Source organism: Vidua macroura, chromosome 18 (genome assembly GCF_024509145.1).
Source record: "Vidua macroura isolate BioBank_ID:100142 chromosome 18, ASM2450914v1, whole genome shotgun sequence".
In the NCBI taxonomy this organism is placed as follows: Eukaryota; Metazoa; Chordata; class Aves; order Passeriformes; family Viduidae; genus Vidua; species Vidua macroura.
In genome coordinates, this window is record NC_071588.1 from 3,004,477 (window position 1) to 3,023,820 (window position 19,344).

Consider the following 19,344-nt stretch of genomic DNA (forward strand, 5'->3'; position numbering starts at 1 on the left):
ACTTTTGGCAGCCTCCAAGGAGTGAGATATAATTTCCATTGCAACAGCACAGTCGTGAGGTTCAGTTCTTGATCAGCTCCTGCCCTGGGTGCGTGCAGGACACAGCCTGACTTTGACTAAACACGATTGTCAGTATGAACCAAGATCTTTAGTTTCACGGGGAAAACGTCGTCATCAGCCTCCGGGGATGCTGCCGCCCTGCCCCAAGAAGCATTTGCTGCTTTGCCAAGAGCACTCAGACGTACAGGCAGGAAGGATTCTTGCCAGGCACATTTATTTCCTGGAACATTCATACAAGCTTCTTTTGGTGAGACAAACACGCCGCAGGATTATACTGAGCCAGACTTAAATAAAAGCAAATTCCAGCCTCAGGCCACCTCAGGAGGTCTGAGCACCCCTGAGTGCCCTCCTTACCTTCGGGTCAATCTCCCCCAGAACATCACTCAACAGCTGCAGCAGCTGCAGCGACTCCAGGGAGTCAAACGAGATCAAATTGTAGTTCTTCCTGAAGGGCTCCTGATTGAGCTTCTCAACAATGAACTGGATTTGGTCACCCATAACTGTGTCCCGGGAAAACCTCTGCAGAGAACACACAGCAGATGCCGGGGGAGCGCCGGGATCGGGGCCCGGGCCGGGCCCTGGCGGGGCTGCGGGATCGGGGCCCGGGCCGGGCCCTGGCGGGGCTGCGGGATCGGGGCCCGGGCCGGGCCCTGGCGGGGCTGCGGGATCGGGGCCCGGGCCGGGCCCTGGCGGGGCTGCGGGATCGGGGCCCGGGCCGGGCCCTGGCGGGGAGGCCTCGACCGGAGCCTCGCGCGCGCCGTTACCGCGGGGACGGTTGCCGGGATACGGGCGTGGCGTCACTTCCGGCGTTACCGCCGAGCGGCGCGAACCGGGCCGGGGCCGGGCGTGAGGGGGTGTGGTCTGGCATGGAGGGGGCGTGGTCATGGGTGGCGGGGCGGTGCCGAGCCGTGAGGGGGCGCGGCCGAACTGTGAGGGGACCGGCACCGGCACCGGGACAGCGACCGGCACCGGGACAGCGACCGGCACCGGGACAGCGACCGGCACCGGGCTCCTCTGGCGGATCGTGGATCGCTGCCCTCACAACGGCTGCGGCAGCGCGGAGCCCGCCGCCCTGGGAGCCCTCCCGGTGTCCCCACAGCACGCCCCGGTCAGTCGTTCCCGCTGCGCCCCGCAGCCCCGGCCCTTCCCCTTCCCGCCCGTGAATTGCGGCTGAGGGGCGCTGGGGCGGACACGGCACAGGGCAAGTCTCTCGTGGGGCTCCTTCACGGAACAAGTGCGAGGAGTGGCAGAAATAGGTCCGAGATTCAGCCTCTGGAGGATAAACTTGGCTCTGCGGCTCCTTCTGAGGGAGGTTGTTGTCGCATGTGTAGGAGATGTACAAACAGATTGCTGCAGTTACCCAATTAAAATTTCTGGCAGCCTTTGACAGCACAAAGGGATGTCAAGTGTGGCTGATGTACGTGTCAGGTGAATGGTTACTTAATTCCTTTGAAATGGAAAGGTGCACAGAGGATCCGTGTGGAACAGGAACAGCCAGTCCTGGGCCCAGGCTTCAACACGGGCAAATGGCAAATTTATGTCCTCGAGGCTGAACATCAGTTGTCAGCATGCCTCAAAGTAGCAATAAATACATAGTGCATAAATCTGAAACAAGGACAGCAGCTTCAAGAACACCAAACAATCCGAACCAGACTATAAATTAAAGTCAAACTTGCTCATGGAATCTCTCAGTCTGCAAGTTTGTTCTCGCAGATCCTTCAACAACCATTCTTAGACCTGAAATAGTTGGATTTTGGAGCCTCTCTGCTATTTCAATTAGGTTCTTGGATAGTCTTAGCATCCCATGTGAGTCCCCAGATGATGGATTAAAATATGCAGTGAGTCATGTTAAATTGGTGCCAATTGAAATGCACAGGTTGTAAATCACTGCAGAATTTGACTCAGTAAGTAGCAACCATAAATGTAATACTTTGCAATTCTAAGCACTGCGACTAACTTAGATTAGTTCCTCTTTTCCTTCTGAGAAACAGAAAACACTTCATACAAAAATTTCATAAAATGTGTTGGTCTTCACAGGAAGGCTGGGAAATGACACTGATTGGTGTCTGAGCTCTTAACTGGTTAAATGAAGTGACAAAAGGGATGGACGGGTGCCTTGTGGTTGGGCATGAGAACTGTGGTAGAGCCAGGAACATAATCCAAGTCTCCTGACTCCTGGATTTGAACTTTAAAACCAGATCATGTTTCCTTTGTGCTTTCAGTCCATATACTGACCTTTAGGAATCGTATTTACCTACAAGTTCCCAGAAGAGATCTGCTTTCCTTTGTCATGCTTTCCTGGTATCAGTTACTGTTTTCTCCGATGAGTATTTTGAGCATGTAGAACACAGAGAGAGCAGATGAGAATGGTATTTCTGATGGAGCTGTCTGTGAGTTCCCCATCACTTAATCCTGGAGAAACACTGTTTCTGTGAACACTGATACTCATCCTTTCTTCCTCAGTGCTGAGGGGAAGGCAGTTGTGGTGAGGGTGGAGAGGGATCTGGGCTGGGTGCACTGGGAGCATTTTGCTTTCTATTGAGACTGTTCCAGTCCTCTCACCTTCCCAGAAGGAAAGGAACATTCCCCTCTTCTCATGTCTCTGTAACGTTAAAGAAGAGGAAGGATGAAAACTTTAGATAATGCCAAGAAGAAAAAGAGATGGTGGGATGGAAACCCATGAAGTCTGATTATTCTGACTCTGGGAAAGGAGACCTCCATGACCAGAAATTGTCAGAACTGGACTGGCTGAACTTGTTATCATGTTTGAAAGCTCAAGCAATTGGAGGCAGGAGCAAAATCACACACTGAAGCCCAGTTTTGTGGGACTTCTCAGCTTGGAGAAAGTGAGAGAGATCCCGTGTCATCCTTAAAGTTTTATGTTGTCATGATCCTTTCTTCCACGAGCTTTGTGCTCTCCATACATGCAGTCCCCTGGCTGCCCCCCTGCTCCTTGGTGTTTACAGTCCTCAGTGGGGTCTGAATATTCAAAATTACTGCCTGAAAGAAAACAATCAAGGCTTAGCTCAGTGCCTTGACCTCTTTATCACAAGAGAATCTTCACAGACATGAAAGAGATTATAAGCTCTCAGTGCAGCCTTGGGTAAATATTACAGGGAGCAGCTGAGATTTGTTTATGCTTAACTTGTCTTAAGTTATCTCAGTTTGGGTGATGTGCTATCTGAGTAAATTCTTACAGACTCGAGAGCCAATGTTCCAGTATATTTGTTGTATAATTCTGGGGGCATTTTCCACAGTCCCAAATTACTTTGCATGGAGAGTGATACAGATTTTCAAGGAAAGTTTGATGTGAGAGTTGTTTATAAGAGTTCAGCTCTACAGTTGCACCCAGTTCTCTGGATAGAATTTGTCTTTTACTTAGCTTGGGAAAGGCTTGTGGAAGCTGCTTATTGCGAAGACATCCTGCAGAGGTAACTTGTGGAGGACAGAGAACGAAAATAAACAATCCAGAGCTCTCTGGATCTGCAGGCACAACTTCATTGCTCCCTCCTGACTTTCTCCTCCCTTTACAGCTACTGCTGTGCAGATGCTGCCGAGCAAAGTTGTGACAGAGCTCGACCACAGAGAGCAGCAAATCCGAGTGGGACGAAACCTGAGCAAATGAGAATCCTGCTGCCGTCGAAGAGAGATCACCTTATATGGGAACACCACAGACAGGAGCATGAACGCGTCCGGCCGGGCTGCCGAGGTCAGATCCCAACCAGATGGAAGATGTTAGTGTGAAAAAAGAGCATTTAGGAAGAGGAGACAATAATTTTGCTTTGCTCAAGCAATCTGACCCCTCCTGTTTGTTTGTTTCTGTTATTATAAATACTGTGCTGTATGTACATATAGGTCTGACTGTGTTATATTAAAAATTAATTTCTTTATGGCTATTCTAGTACCTAAATGCATCCCCAGCCTGTTTCTGGTTTCCACTTGCAGCTGTACTGTGGTCAGCTAAAGCCTAAGGAGTGATCACAGACATCTTTAAGCCTCTTTGTGCAGAATGTGGCTTGTTCCTGTGAGCTGAGGCATTTAAGGCAATACCAACAGCCAAGAAGTCTGTCTGGTTCTGAATGTTTTGTCATGTCTACAGTTGTAAGTGATTTAAAGTACTAAAGGATTGGAAGAAAAACATTAGATCTGTGTTGTAGGGTTTGTATATTTTGTGCCTTTATGAGAGTATTCTGTTGCATGAGAGAGGATCCTGGTCCTTTAAATCTGGGTCTAATGGATTCTTATCCAAACTTGTGTCTTTCAGACTCTGAGCCTGGGATTTACAGGTCGGACCCTGAGAGCTCTGCACGTCCGCAGCCCCACCTCCTGTGTGTGCAGTGTCAGTGGTGGCCTCACACCTCTCCCTGCCCCCTGGACCAGATGCACACAGTTGGCTCAGAACACACTGAGCAGCTGCAGCTTTGTGTGACTCTGTGCAGCAGGAGAGGCACAGCCAAGGTGTGTGCCACTGGCTCTGCTGAGAGGAGCAGTGACTTCCTCACTCCTTTTTGATCCCAGCACCTGATATAAAACCAGTCTAAGACCAGGTAGAAGGGTGTCCCAAGCAATAGGAGATAAGAAGCCCTGTGGCCATTGATGACCCCAGAACCCCACTGCCCTGTGCCTTGCCTGGCAATGCCAGCCCTGTGGAGTGGGTGCTGTGTGTTCTGCCCAGCCCAGAAGAGCATTACACCTTCTTTGCACTGATGTGAAGCGTTGGGGGTAGAGAGACAGGACCAGAAGGAGGCTGGCCTGACGCTGGCTTCCAACCATTTAGCCCCAGTTGTCCCAGCATTACTTCAGCCTGGCAAAGTCTGGCAGTACTGAGGATAGATGATGCCACAGCAGCAACAAGACCATTGATGTGGTGTTAGACCACCTTGGAAGGTGGATGTGGCTGTGGATCTCCGAGGTGGGAGTGTGGCATAGGATGTTATTTAATAAGGAGAGGTTGGTTGGGCAGAGTTAACTCACCTTTCTCTAGAAAACACTCACAGTTTTGTTTCTTGCCATGATGTTTGGTTTTGTTTCTTGTCTGAAAAATCCAAAATAACTTCACTGATTAGTCTCAGGTTTACACCAGTGTTTCTGAGATTAGAGCCTGCTCTTTAGAGCCTCCTGTTCAAGGTCAGATGAAATGTCCAGTCACCCCTTGCAGTAGATTCCAAGAACAATAAGATGTTTTAGGAATGTGCCATAATTGATTGCCTCTAAAGGGCAAATTTTGCTCTGTGCTGCCAAGCAAGGGCTGTTCTCAGTGATAAGTTTGCTGAACAAAGTCTGCTGAGGTTTGTGGAGTTGGTTTCATTCTCCTGGGAGGGCAGCAGGCCAGGACATTGCGCACGCTGATCCCAATCGCACCAAGGATCAAGTCTGCAGGAAATCCAAGTGGCCTTACTAAGGTTCTATGCCCACCTTCTGCTACTCAGAGCTGGGTTCCCACTGCCACTTTCCAACAACATTGTTATCCCAAAGCACTGTTCTCCAGGAGGAAAAGGCTGAAATGCTGTCAAAATAGAGGATATAAATAAAGGAACATCGATCAGTTGCTTTGTATTTTTGTTCTCCAGATTCTATTTTATCTCCATCCAGAAAAGTCTGTTGTTAACCTGAATTGGTGCAAGTGCTTGTGGCTTGTTTTTCAAAGCAAGCCTTTTATATCACTTTTATGTAATGAAGAAAGTATCTTCTGAACATACAATAGTTTTTCAAACTTGACAGTGCTTTTATGAGTTAGATGAGCTGGGTGACATTCCTGTCAGCTTTGGAACAGAGGTGTCCTTCCTCCTTAACACATTCAATTCATGGGAAAGTAAAAATGTTAGGCCAAGGTTTTTGAAAAAATCAGCACGAGGCACAAAAATAGTCACTCTGAAAAATTAAAGCCTATGTTTTTTAAGCTCTTTTAAAGAAAAACAACATGGACAGGACACTATCATTTGTGACAGAAAAAGTCAGAGTTTAGGTGCACAGCAACACAGCATGGGGGAAAGTTTTTGGATGGCATCAAGGCCTGCTGCAGATAAATGCTGTTTCCCAAATGGCATCTGAAGGGTCATGATGTCACCCCACATTGTCTGTGTCATTTAGGATGGGAAAATAGAAATTCTCTTCTTGTGTACGTCAATTCAAAGCCAAAAGCTGTGAAAGTGAAAAACTAGGCAGAGTTTGATCCAGCTGATGTGTCTCACCTACTTGAAAATGTCCATCTGACTTTTATCTTGGAGTGTGTTTTGTTCAAGAATGGTACAAAGAAGCTGCCATGTTTTATTCTTATGGGCTTATTTGTCTTTTCCATTTTGTCCAGACAGTTGTCTAGCCACTTCTCACAGACTCTGACAGGAGAGGATGATGTTAACAGCTCAGTAAGTACCAGTGTGAAGGAAGTGGCTCACAAAAGCAACAGGATCTGGGTTACAGCAGAATACACTGTACCAATGCAGGCAAGTCTTCAGTTAATGTCAGTTCAATAGTCACATTTCTGCCCACTTTTACATCCTTGTTTAATTGGCTCAAGTTGTTGAATTAATCTTCTAGCTGAAACACTTGATTTCCTAATCTATCACCAGACCCAGATATGAAACTTCATATAAAATTGTGAAGGAAATTACTTCACCCTCAGCCCAAACAATGACAAGCACTGTTGACCCAAGCAAAGGGCTAAATAAGGATTGATGAGGTGTGGCAGGACCATGGTTTGGGTAGTTCCTTCTGCAGCTTCCTCCTATAGAAAGCTGCAACAATCTGAAATGTCAAATTGCCTATCTTACATTTGAGGAGGACAGATTGAAACTGTCTCTAAGTGGCAAAAAACCCTTGAGTCAGAGCTTATTTCTTTACAAGAATTCAAACAGGATGATGTGTGAATTATAATGCAACTGTTAAAAACCTGTAAGGTCAGGGGTTCCCTGTAGAATCCATAGAAAACCTCCCTAAGTAAGTGAAAAGACATACCTACATTTTTTTTTTGTGTTGAAAGAAAGATACATTGACAACATACAAGATACATTGAACAAAATTTCATTGATATGAAATTTTAAGGTACTCCCTCTGCCTAGGCACTCATAGATCTCATGTATGTAAACCAGCTCTTTCCTTCACAGCCATATTGTTAACACTCATTATAATACCCAAATAATTGACTTCTACCAAGCTGCCCTGCTGTATGATTCTGCAGTCAAGTCATAGCCTCCAGTTTGTACCATCATGCAGCTGCCATAGAAACAGCTTTAGGTGTCTCAGGCTCATCTTGAATTCACTGGAGACATTTGGCTCATTAATTCAAATGTCAAGGAAAAATGCATCAACGTAAGAGAGCTTTAATCAGGGACTGAAATAATAATAATTTTTAAAAAGTTTCCTAATGTGGGGTTTTCTTCTGCAAGAAAATGTGGAAGTTCTCTGTGGGTTCATTTATCACACTGAGGTTCATTTCACTTCCCCGTGGGGTAGATTGGCTGTCTGTGCTTTGTGCTGCAGGCTGGTGTCTGGGGATCCTCCTCAGACCAAAGAACAATCTCTTCATCCTCCCTACACAGATCATGAAAGCCTCAATGCTGTCAATCTCAGTGAGATAACAAAACTCTAGGAGAAAGACTCCATGCAACAATGCTGCTGTGACCTAGAGTAGGATGGAAGGGCCTCATAGCCATCTTTTGTTGTAATCCCATGATTGTACAATATCAAAGATAAAAATGTTCTATTTCTAGTCTGTAGCAGCCAAAGAATGAAAAAAAATTAGAAACTATTTTATTTCAACTCAAATTATGGAATTGATACTCTAAAGAAGTGAATTGTAATGAATTTTAGTTCCTCTCAGCCAGCTTTGAAATATATGCATAAGAATCTATGTCAATTAGCACTTTCATTAGCTCATTTACAAGCCCATATGTATAAAATATAAAATACATATAAGTTTTGACATTTATATCTCATCTTCTCCCCACTTTGGGGTTTTCTGCAGAAGCAGAGCAGTTTTTCCACTGCCAGGTCCCCTCTAGTGCCCACAATGCCTCCTACAGCTCCTTCTGCTGAGGTTTTTCAGCACTTGAGAGCAAATTCCATTCCCTTCTCATGTGGACAGAGTTACGGTCTGAAAAAGGCTTTGTCCAACAACAGGAAGGCTGTAATTGTTCATACAGTATCCGGGAAAGATATGCATGAGCTTCCTTGAGTTAATGAAATCCTAAGGGTTTGTTACAAAGTTTCAGTGACTGCCAGTCATTTTGAAATGTCACCCTGTGTAGGCTCCTGCTGGGATGTTACTGAGGGAGTTTTGCTTTCAATTACATTGCACAGTTGACACATTCTGCCTTGTTCCCTAACCTGCCTCTAACATGCCAGGAGCTGGTCACTACAGGCACCAAAAATAATTGATGAGAGGTTTGGTCCAAACATATGATGTGTAAAGTTCCTTCACAAGTTCCATTGGCAAGAAGAAAAAATGGAGGAATCACTAAAAAGCAAAGCTGAGTGTTTATTTTCTACCAGAACAATACCAAGGTCAGAGCCCAGGAAGCTGTGCCATGTGGTTGAGATACTGAGGTAGCAATGTGGGGCTTTGGTTACACCCATGATTGTCTTCATTGGCCAAAATCTTTTGGAAGATAAATCTCATGAACTACACAGGAGGCCTCCTTTTCCTTCCTGTTAGTTATGGCAGGAGCTGAACAATTGCATGTTGGCAAGAAGGTTCTTCTATTTTGGATTGTTCATTTCTGCCTGAGGCAGGGCACGGTTGTTGGATTAGCTGGCAGAAGGACTGATTTTTGTAACACCTTTTTCAGAAGAGCTTTGGATCAGGTTTCAGATGCTCCCCTGTGGATGATGATCAACAGTTTCCCATTATAGGTTTACTAATTTTTAGTACTTTAAAAATTAAGACACATAATTAATTGTCTTGAGTGTTACACAGTGAAACTATTCAGTGACCTTCCTGCTCAGGTAGCATCCACAAAGGTTGATTTGGTTTGCAATTAAATCTCATTCATTAACTTGGTTTAGAAGACACGAGAAGTCCCTCATGGAAGCTACAGGTCATCCAGCTAATGTGCTGCTTGTCACCACACATCTCTGATGCAAGGCATTGCTCAAAATGCAATGATAGGAAAAATATTTCCTGCTTAGGAGCACTGTCTTTACAAGGATGACTGCTTGGAAGATTGGGTTTCCCCCTTGGAATGGCTGTCTTGATGGAAATTCAAATACTCCTGATCCTTACCCTTTTAGCAGCTGTGCAGCTCTGGTGTAAATGACCACATGGCTGTGGGGACTGGCAGTGAAACTGCCAATTCATGGGGCAGAAATCAGCAGCTGTCAAATGGTGTAAATTCTCACTACTATTATAGCAAGAATTATATCAAAAGCCTCCTGTTCATATTTCAGCTGTAATTAGAGACTTGATTTATGCTTGGCCCACACAAACAAGTGCAATAAAGAGAGAACAACTGATACCCAAAGCTAAGAAAACCACCCATATCTTTCTTGCCCTCCTGAGCCACCTAACTCTCTGTTATTCTTAGCAAAATATTCCTCCCACTGACAGCTTCCCAGGTAATAGTATAGTGGCATAACATTAACTGATGTATTTAAGTAAAAGAAGTTAGTCAATTTGATGCTTCTTTTTGGCCTGCAATTCTGAGGAGTCCTGAAGATTTCACTGTGCCAATAAGCACAATATTCACTTCCCAAAATTTAATTACACCATATAAGTGCAAACATTCCTCAATGCTTTCTGAAGAGTAGTAGTGCTCTGAAAAAAAAAAAGTGTAAATTGGAATTCTTTACTCAAAAAGGCTGTGCATTCAGGACTGTATCTGCCTGGGTGACAAATGGAAAGTTTCTATAATTCTTTAGTCTTATTAGTCCTCCAGGAACCAAGGGAAATAAGGAAAGTTTGGGAACACAGCCTCTCAGCAAAACTATTTTTCCCATGCACTGGTCAATAGAATTGCTTATTCAGCTATACTGGTTTATATTAGGGTAAAATCACTATAGTACAATGTGTGATTCAAATAAAGTGAACGGGATTCGTTTACACAGGTAAAATTTTGCTGGTGGTAATATCCAAACAGTAAAGAATTCATCTTAATTCCCAGATCCCAGTTAGGGGCACATATATCTGGAAGCTACAAACAAAAAAATTCATATGTTTACAAACTGAGCAGATGTAACACAGGTTCTAGACAGAGATAAGACAGCTCTGAACAGGTGAGCTCTGAGCACAAAGCTGCTACAGGGAAGGCTTCTTTCTATACCACCAAGAGCAGATGGGAAATAATCTCTACCCTGAGGGCTAGAAGAAACCTCTGATCCTGGAAGGAGTTAGGAAAACTCTCAAATAAAACCTGACTGACCTGCAGGCTAAAAGCTGGCCCATTAAAAATATCTCTGGAACCATTCAATACAGAAAAAAGGGCATTTCATGTCTGTGCAAGCAAGAAGATAGAAGAGCATGTCACAATGTGGTGTATGGAGTGAGTCACTGCCTTCAGAGAATACAAATCATATACTGGTGAATGGGAAGCAAATGATGGCGTGATCTCAGGAACTCTGATTAAACCACTCAGAGTCTCCCAAACTTAGCTTGCAGTAGGATGTGCAGGAGAGAGTGGAATCAAATAAAAGCTTGCTCTGCACTGGTTTGTTGGCATCAAGATGGCAAAGCGGAGCAGCAGGGACTGAAGCCAAAAAGAAAGGAGGAAAATGAATTTTTCCTTAAGTGTCTTTATCTTCAGAATACCTGGAGATGATAGCAAGCAGAAGGCTGAGCTGCTGGCTTTTACACCAGACATATCCTCTTAAACAGTTTCCTTTTTTGGTACTTGAACAGGCAACCAACTGTAAAACAAATTTTGAATAGCAATGACAGAGGGATCTGTGAGTATCTGCCACTCCTAGAACTGACCCTTCAGCTAAGCAAATTCTTATTCAAATTATTTATTTAAATGAAGGTGAACAGGGCTTAGAGATCAGTCAAGTATACCAGTCAAGAACAATACAGCACTTTGAGTCCTGACAGCATGTCTGAGACAGAAGGCATATGGGTGTTGTTACCAGAGCTTGGATATTAGTGTCCTTGTGTGGTGTAGTAGGTCTTTCAGTTTAATATAATGATTTTTGTCTGCACTGCCAGTTTTTCATTGTCACCTTTAAAGGATCACTTTGTTCCATGCTTTTTTCCAATAAGCTCACATCAGCTTATTGATCCATAAGCTGATGTGAGCTGTGCACCAGGAAAGTCAGGGGTTTGATAGAATAAGGAACTGGAAGCTGGTTATGGCTCCCATGGTTCTTGCAACTCTCTACTGATCATAGAATGGAAAATGCTGATGTCCGGAATGCTGAAGTGTGCTCAGGAGTTCAGAGTTGGTCTAGAAGAACATGATTTCAAAGCTATCAGAGCATGGGCACTCTGTGGCCAGAGGATGTGTTTTCTTGAGTCAACTAAAAATTGCTGCTTTGCTGTGGTGGGTACGTGCCTGCGGGAGTGCGTCGGTGTTGAAACAACTCGTGAGGTGTCGATTCGGTTTCGCTGGGGTGGGTGATGGCAACACACAAAAACAATCCTCCTCCAGACCTGCTGATCCATCATCATTATCCCTATTGTGCTGTGTCAAGTGCAGAACCCAGTGGTGAGGATCCCTATTGAAAATTCTCTCGGTGGTTGGATGAAGCAGCAAATGCTGTTTTCTTTGATTTATGTTGGGAATTGTTGCAGAGCAACCCTGTGAAATTTTGTGCTGCTGGCAAGCTGCTGCACCAGCCAGTCCAATGAGAACAATGAAAGTGAAGAATCTGAGCTGATGTGTACTGGTGAGTCCCATGGGAACCATCATAATGAAGAATATGAGCTGAGGCTAACCCTTAGACAAGGCCCTCTTCCCCAGGCTGCCAAAAGTGGTACTGCTGTGGCAAATGCCAGCCAACTCAGAAGCACCATGAGCAGTTCTTGCTGAAGGAAAAAAGGGCAGCACATCACAACCTGAATTGGTTTCAGCAGCTGGTGCTGTCTGGTTGCATCCTGAAGAAAGCCAGAAGTCACCTCAAAGCATGACCCTGAAGGAACAAAGCCCAAAAGATGTATCACCTAAAAAACGTGCTGAGCATTTTTCTGCCGCAGCCTTGTCAGCTTTCTGCAGCCCTGGATTGCGAGGCTCTGGAAAGAGGCCACTGAATGAGTTTCATAACTCACCATTGAAGGCCTCATGGTCCAACCAGATCAAACACGCTCATTTTAGATGATTCCAGTGACACAAAGCGTTTTCTGAAAAGCCCATGAGTTCTCTTTGTATCGTTCTTTTCAGCTTGAACCAAGGAATTACAATGAAAAGTACTTTTGCCATTTTTGTGTGATATTTTCGGGCATTTCTTTCATACTTACTGGAATTAAAATGTGGGGCTTTGCCCTCCTGTTTGCTTTTAGCTTCAAGCAGGCCTTGCCTCCTCTACCTCCTCCCCCTGAACTTGTGTGAGTAGCTTTGTGCTATGATGTGTAAGGCCAGAGTACATCCAAGGAGCAGCAAATTCAGGGTAAATTAATCTGTGCTCCAACACCTTTTCTGTTCTCTATTTTTATTCTATTTAGACATGTTCTATTTTTGGAGAAAGAAGGTGAGAAGGATTGTAACAGGTGTGTTCTGCACTCCTTTCAACGAAGATTTGTTCTTTCTGAGCTAACCCAGCAGTTTGCCATTTCCCACATACATTTTAAGATATATTGCTGGCAGATTATGCCATTTGTATTTATATCTCCAATTGAAAAATGCATTAATTGTGTTAATATTCATATGGCACCATCTTATATATCTAGAGTGGGAAAACACTACCATAGGCATTTATGCATTTCTGTTCTAGCACATGAACCAATTCGCCTTTTGAAAGTTACACTGAATATTCACTCATATTCCTATCCTTTACCCATTTCTTTTGGTCCTTTCTGTTTTGGCTGGTTTTGTAAAAAAATAAGCATTTTACTAATATACAGCTGAACTAAAGGGTCTTAATAGTTTTGTACTGCTTGAAATTCCCACTGCCACTTTGTCAGTTCATCTCTTCCTGATGATTTACCTGCTCTTATGAGGGTTATAGTGATATTTCTACAATAAGGACTGTGTTAGGTATCTCAGAACAAGGTGGACGGTACATGAACTTTGCTTTTACAGCAAAGATTAATTCTACAAGAGGATAAATAAAGAATTTGGTCACTGTGGATGGAAAGGTGACAGTCTTCAATATGCTCTGCTCTCTTTTGCAGGCAGTTGCTTGGTCCTTGCACTGATTTAAGCTGTGCCAGAGTAGGTTTAGGTGGACATTAGGAAGAATTAGGAAGAATTTATTCCCAGAAAGAGTGATTAAATGTTGCAACGGGCTGCCCAGGGAGGTGTTGGAATCACCGAGCCTGGAAGCCTTTAAGTAAAGACTGGCGTGGTCTATTTGACAACGCGGTGTTCAGTCACAGCTTGGCCTCGATGATCTCAGAGGTGTTTTCCAACCTAATGGGTTCTGTGATTCTGTGAAAACAGCCGTGAAAAGTCCGTGGCTTGCCGGTGCCGCTGCCTCCGCTGGCCTCGGGCAATTTGTTCCGGGCCCCGGGGCTGCGGGAGCACCCGGCGGGCGGCTCGGGGCGCTGTGGGGCTGCGGCAGCCGCGGCCCGGCCCGGGACGGCTGCGTCCCGGCTGCGATCCCGTCCCGGCCGCCGCCATGGCGCTGTGCGGGGCTTTCCACAGCTTCCTCTTCGAGTACGACACCCCGCGCATCGTGCTGATCCGGAGCCGCAAAGTGGGGCTCATCAACCGCGCCGTGCAGCTCGGCATCCTCGCCTATGTGATCGGGTGAGCGGGCGGCGGGGGCGCAGGGCCGGCCGCCCTGAGGGGGAGCGGGCGGCTCCGCGCTGGGAGCCCCGGGCTGAGGGCGGGAGCCGCCCCTCCCTCAGGGGCCCTCAGGGGCCGCGGGGCCGATTCTGTGAGGGCGGCGCGGGCTGAGGGGAGCCCGGAGCTCACCGAACGGCGACACGCACGGGTGGCACTGCTTAACTGGGATTGTGGACAGAATCACAGAATATTCTGAGTTGGAAAGGATCCCACAAGGGCCAGGTTCAATTTTTAAGTGCATGGCCCAAGGGCCCCTCAGAGTGGGACCTCTCAGGAGGTGATTGTCGTTCCCCCAGCAGAGCTGGGCATAAAAGCAAATTAGAGCCTGCAAATCAGTCTGAAAGTAAAAAATATCACCCCAAAAATCAGACAGGAGATTGTCAATCTTGTGACCCTTTTGTAAGGAAAAGCTGTGAAACTGTCTGGAATGGCCCTTTCAGGTAACATGGAAAAAGGAGAAATTCCGACCTGAAACTTGTTTATGGTGTTTATCTATTGTTTCTTGCAATCCTTCTCTTTCAGGTGGGTTTTTCTGTGGGAAAAGGGCTACCAGGAAACAGACTCTGTGGTCAGTTCTGTAACCACGAAGGTGAAGGGAGTAACATTGACAAACACATCCACTTTGGGAGCCAGGGTCTGGGATGTAGCTGACTATGTCATCCCTCCTCAGGTATCAATCACTTTCACATGCAGAAAAAGGGTTTTCTAACAAGCAGCTACTGCTTTGCTAAAGTCCACTGAGAGCTGGAGCAGCTTTGGCTCCAGTGTGGCCATGATATGAGAATGAAGCAGCTTTGCTTTGTTGCAGATAATGCTGAGCACCTGCCCTGGGGAAGCTTGTTCCAAGTATGTCTGTGCGTGTGCTTGTGTAGAATAGTAGAATGGTTTGGGTTTGGAAGCAACCAAGATAATCTTGTGCCATCCTTCTGCTGTGGGCAGGGCCACTCTCCCATGTTACTCCAAGCCCTGCCCAACCTGACCTTGAACACTTTAGGGCTGGGGCAGCCACAGCTTCTCTAAGCAACCTGTGCCAAGGCCTCTCTACCCTCAGAGTGAAGAATTCCTAATATCTAATCCAAATCTCTTCTCTTTTGGTTTAAAACTGTTCCTCTTTACCCTATCACTATCTGCCTGTGTAAAAAGTCCCGCTCCCTCCTTTTTGTAATCCTCCTTTGGGTACTCAAATGGGCTCTAAGTTCTTCTTGAGCCTTTACTTCTCTGAGGGTGCACTGATCCTACTGTCCATGGTGCCCACAAAGACTTGCAACAGAGGAGGATTTTGCAGGCCTCAGGAAGAAGCTGCAACAATAACGACCTGTCATCTTTCTTACTGCTTTCTAAAGCAAACAACCCCAAGTTAAGTTGTTGGCAGAAGCCACAGGAACAGCCTGCAAGTCACCTGATGCAGAACTGAACAGGAAGCATTGCTGTAGTTACTGATTGACTGTATCTGTGGGAATCTGTGCTGTGTGGGCCATATGTGGTGGCCTTCAGGCTGGGCAGGCACAGCCAAGCTGCTGGTCATGGGTCCCCCTGTCTGCATGACATATGGTGCAGAAAAAAAGACAGATTTAGCCAGATTTTGGCTGAGTGGTCATATTTGCGTATCAGTGGAGCGGAAGCAGATGACACATCTGGAGTCATACAGATCTGAAAGTAGTGAAAGTAAAGTAATGAAAATAGTGCTCCCTGAAGAAACAGGACCAGGCAAATTCCTGACTGATATATTGTGAAAAGAAAGAGTGGGAGTTGCACTCGGACTTGCAGCTGGAGCTCTATTTCTGCACCTGCCTTACAACTCCCCTGAGGAGCTGTGTGAGCTCAATATGAATGAGGAACTTTGGGCCGAGTGGGAGCACAGAAGGAGCTGCCAGTCCCACAGTCATTCCTCTGGCTAAACACAGCAGCACCAGGCGATACACGTAGGAATCTGCTCCTTTAGCGCTGCATCAGCAGTGTCCAGGGCAAGTCCCCTCTGCTGGGCCACCTGGGCTCTGTCAACAAAGATGTTTGGTGCAGTGCCTTGGATGCTCTTTGCAGACTGTCACTCTTAAGTTTCCTTCTTGTTTTGCATGCTCAGGGTGAGAACACTGTGTTTGTCATGACCAATGTGATACTGACACTGAACCAGAGCCAAGGCCGCTGCCCAGAGGTAGGTGCAGAATCTGCTTTAATCCTGCCTTGTGTGGGTGGGAGTGCGGGGGAGAGGGTTCTCAGAGTTTTATGTAACTACTGTTCCTCTCCAGCTCCCAGACGATCAAACAAAGTGTGAGGTGAAGAACAAATGTATTCCAGGATATGTCAGCACCCACAGCAGTGGTAAGAAACCTGCTGCAAAAGCTCCTTTCAGTCTGGGTTGTGGTGCCTCTGTGCTGTGCCTTCCCTGCTGTGAAGGAAGCACCATTTCACTTCAGTCTCCTTGTTCTCATTCTCTCACATGTAAGAGAACTGAAGCAGAAGCTCAGATTTTTCTTCTGGTGGACTTAGACCACATGAACTTAGACTGTGTTGGGTGGATGCTGGGTAGATGTGGGCTTTGGTGAGTTAGCAAACAGTGTGAAGCTTTTTCATGGCCTTCAGTCCCTGAAGCAGTATTTCACATGGATGAAGATTTGACTCAGGAAAAGCACCCGATGCTTCTTTCTCTGAAATTACACTTGCAGTGGAAGATAGTGTGGGTTTTGGTAGTGGCACTTCACCTCTAGGAAAATCGCTTTCATCATAGGGAATGTCACAGGTCAAATACTGCCTGGTTTTGCTTAGTAGTACCTCCATGCACGTGTCTTTCCAGGCATCCAGACTGGGGAGTGTGTTCCATACAACAACAGCATTAAGACCTGTGAAGTCTTTGCATGGTGCCCCGTGGAGGATGACTATCGCATACCCAAGTGAGTGCTCTGTCTTCCTACTCCACAGTGCCCCTCCTGAGAGCAGGCTTGTGGTACACAGCTGATTCTTCTCCCACTGACATGCTCGTGGGAAAAGCTGAAGAGATGAGCACCAAGAACTCTGCAGAGTCCTGTTTTTGTTTCCCTTTTGTTTTGTAGGCCAGCATTCCTGCGAGAAGCTGAGAACTTCACCCTTCTGGTGAAGAACAACATTTGGTACCGCAAGTTCAACTTCAGCAAGTAAATAGCAAGAGGGTCATCACACTGTCTGGTCTCCTGGGCAGTAAATGGGATGAACAACTCTTCTCTTTCTGTTCTCCTGTAGGCGAAACATCCTCCCCACTATCAACTCCACCTACCTCAAGAACTGCATCTATGATGCCCAGACTGATCCCTTCTGCCCTATCTTCCGTTTAGGGAAAATAGTTGAAGCTGCAGGGCAGGACTTCCAGGAAATGGCTGTGGAGGTATTTGGCTGACCCTTCTCTTGGGCTTCAGCTGTTTTTAGAAGAAGAGTGGTAGGGGGTTGTCTCCTCTGCCTCAAGGCATAAGCCACAGAACACAGATCAGCTGCAGGATGGAGAGTGTTCTGGCCAGAGGGACTGGAGTGAATTCTACTTAACCAATAATTGGCCTTGCTTTGTTTGGGTGGGGTTATGTGCAAGGTTCTGTAGCAGCAGAAAAGAGTGTTGGACTGAGCCTGGGATTAGAGCCAGTAGGTCAGGTCCTGGTCAGCAGAGAGCCTAGTGCTGGGCTGGCCGTGCACTTTGGACTGCTCATCACCTCCTCTCCTCCACTTGGCAGGGTGGAGTCATGGCACTGCAGATCAACTGGGATTGCAACCTGGACAGAGCTGCTTCCCACTGTGTGCCAAAATATTCCTTCCGGCGCCTCGACAACAAGGACTCTGCCCACACCGTCTCACCCGGCTACAACTTCAGGTAATGTGGCTGTGGAGGGCACCTGGTGTCACAGCTCCATCTGCCACTGGCAGTTGTGGTAGTCTGGGGCTTTTGATGGTGCTTGGAGAGCAACAGAAGAAAACCTTGAGAGCTTTTTTGATGCTGTAAGACAGAGAAGGTGAGATCCTCACCGTGTGCAAACCACAGCAGAGGGGGGAGGTCAGTGAAGCTCCACTGATTGCATTAGAGTGCCTGAGTCATGTTTCTGTCAGCTTTTTGGTGGCTGTTTGATGAATGAGGTGGCAATGGGACAACTGACTGTCTCAGGGTGTGCTGATAGGCCAGAATTTGAGGGGACTGAGGTGGGGTTGGGAGACAGAAGCATATCCTTCACTCTGCTTGGGAGAAAAACTAACCTGTAAAAGTGTCTCTGTCAGTTGAAGACCATATCTGCACCAGGAGTATCCTGGTATGCACCACCACATACACATTCTGGCCAGTACAGCTAGGTCCAGCACTTCCAGTAAAACACCAGCACAGAGCTGGCAGCTGGTCGGATCCAGACTCAGACTGTAATATTAAATACAGATTGGCCACCTTGCCAAGATCCTTGCAGGATTCCTGCTTGTGAGAAAACACAGCTCAGGGCTGTTATTTCTAGAATCACAAAATCTCACTTAGGACAGAGGATCTTTGGGTGGAACTTGGGTGAATTTGCTGAGGAGCTGTGCAGAGCACAAATGTGTGTTTGGGAGGTGCCAGGCCAGCAGGTATCAGGGTGTCTGGAGGATATCAGCTGGATCTGAAATGTTCTTGCTAATTTCAGACTCTGGTACAGCCCCTTACCAGTCCTTCCTTTTCTCTTCCACCCTCTTCTCTGCTTCCTCTTGGCTTAGTCAACCACGTGGCAGAGTAAGTCTGATCTCACTTATTTGTTCTCATCCCTTTTCCCTGTCTTTTGCCTGCTGTCACCCAGTGTGGGACACGGAGCAGCCTTTGTGCTCCCGGCCCTGCCCTCTCGCGGCTGCCTGGTCCCCTGCAGCCCTTGCCTGCCTCTCTCGTGTAGCTGACTTTCTTCCTGTTAGTCCTTCTGCTCCCCTGCTAAAGCTGCTTTCTCCCCTTCCTATGCCTTGCAAATTTCCTCATTTTATGGTGCTCACTGTTGTCTTGAATTCACCTGCTTTGGGCTTTCCTCCTATGTGAGTTTGCCAGCATGAAATTTCCATCACTCAGGGCTTGTGTCTGGAAGTACCAATGTTCAGCCCATTCACTTGGGATGGGGAACACACCTGGATGTTGCATGATCACATAAGCAACCTCAAAATTTCCAGTTAAGCTCTGACCTATATTTTCTGCAGGTTTGCAAAGTACTACAGGAATAGTGATGGCACTGAATCACGGACACTTGTCAAAGCTTATGGCATCCGCTTTGATATCATAGTGTTTGGAAAGGTAGGGTGACAGTTCCTGAAGGTCTTGTAGTGAGGCCTTTCAGAGATGCTGAAAAGCATGCTCAGGCTTGTAACTGTCTTCTAGGCAGGAAAATTTGATGTAATTCCTACCATGATTAACATCGGCTCTGGCTTAGCACTGTTCGGTGTGGTAAGTGACACTGTCTGCACT

General features: G+C 46.4%; 2 protein-coding genes across 10 annotated transcripts in view; one reads left to right on the forward strand and one right to left on the reverse strand.

Annotated features, from left to right (window-relative positions):
* IFT81 (intraflagellar transport 81) overlaps positions 1 to 666 on the reverse strand; it is a 37,305-nt gene extending 36,639 nt beyond the window's left edge. The window contains exon 1 of the mRNA XM_053994275.1: positions 415 to 666. Within this exon, the coding sequence (XP_053850250.1) occupies positions 415 to 558 (144 nt within the window). The 5' untranslated portion in view covers positions 559 to 666. The remainder of the gene's footprint in view (positions 1 to 414) is intronic.
* Positions 600 to 19,344, forward strand: part of P2RX4 (purinergic receptor P2X 4) — a 33,566-nt gene continuing 14,821 nt past the window's right edge. For 3 of the 9 annotated variants that reach the window (XM_053994279.1, XM_053994280.1, XM_053994281.1), the window contains exons 1-10: positions 600 to 1,168; positions 3,594 to 3,769; positions 4,325 to 4,518; positions 6,372 to 6,425; positions 16,012 to 16,083; positions 16,178 to 16,250; positions 16,723 to 16,819; positions 16,979 to 17,059; positions 17,145 to 17,286; positions 17,624 to 17,760. In XM_053994279.1, the coding sequence (XP_053850254.1) occupies positions 600 to 1,168; positions 3,594 to 3,769; positions 4,325 to 4,518; positions 6,372 to 6,425; positions 16,012 to 16,083; positions 16,178 to 16,250; positions 16,723 to 16,819; positions 16,979 to 17,059; positions 17,145 to 17,286; positions 17,624 to 17,760 (1,595 nt within the window). The other 6 variants (XM_053994278.1, XM_053994277.1, XM_053994282.1 and 3 more) reach the window with 6 other exon arrangements.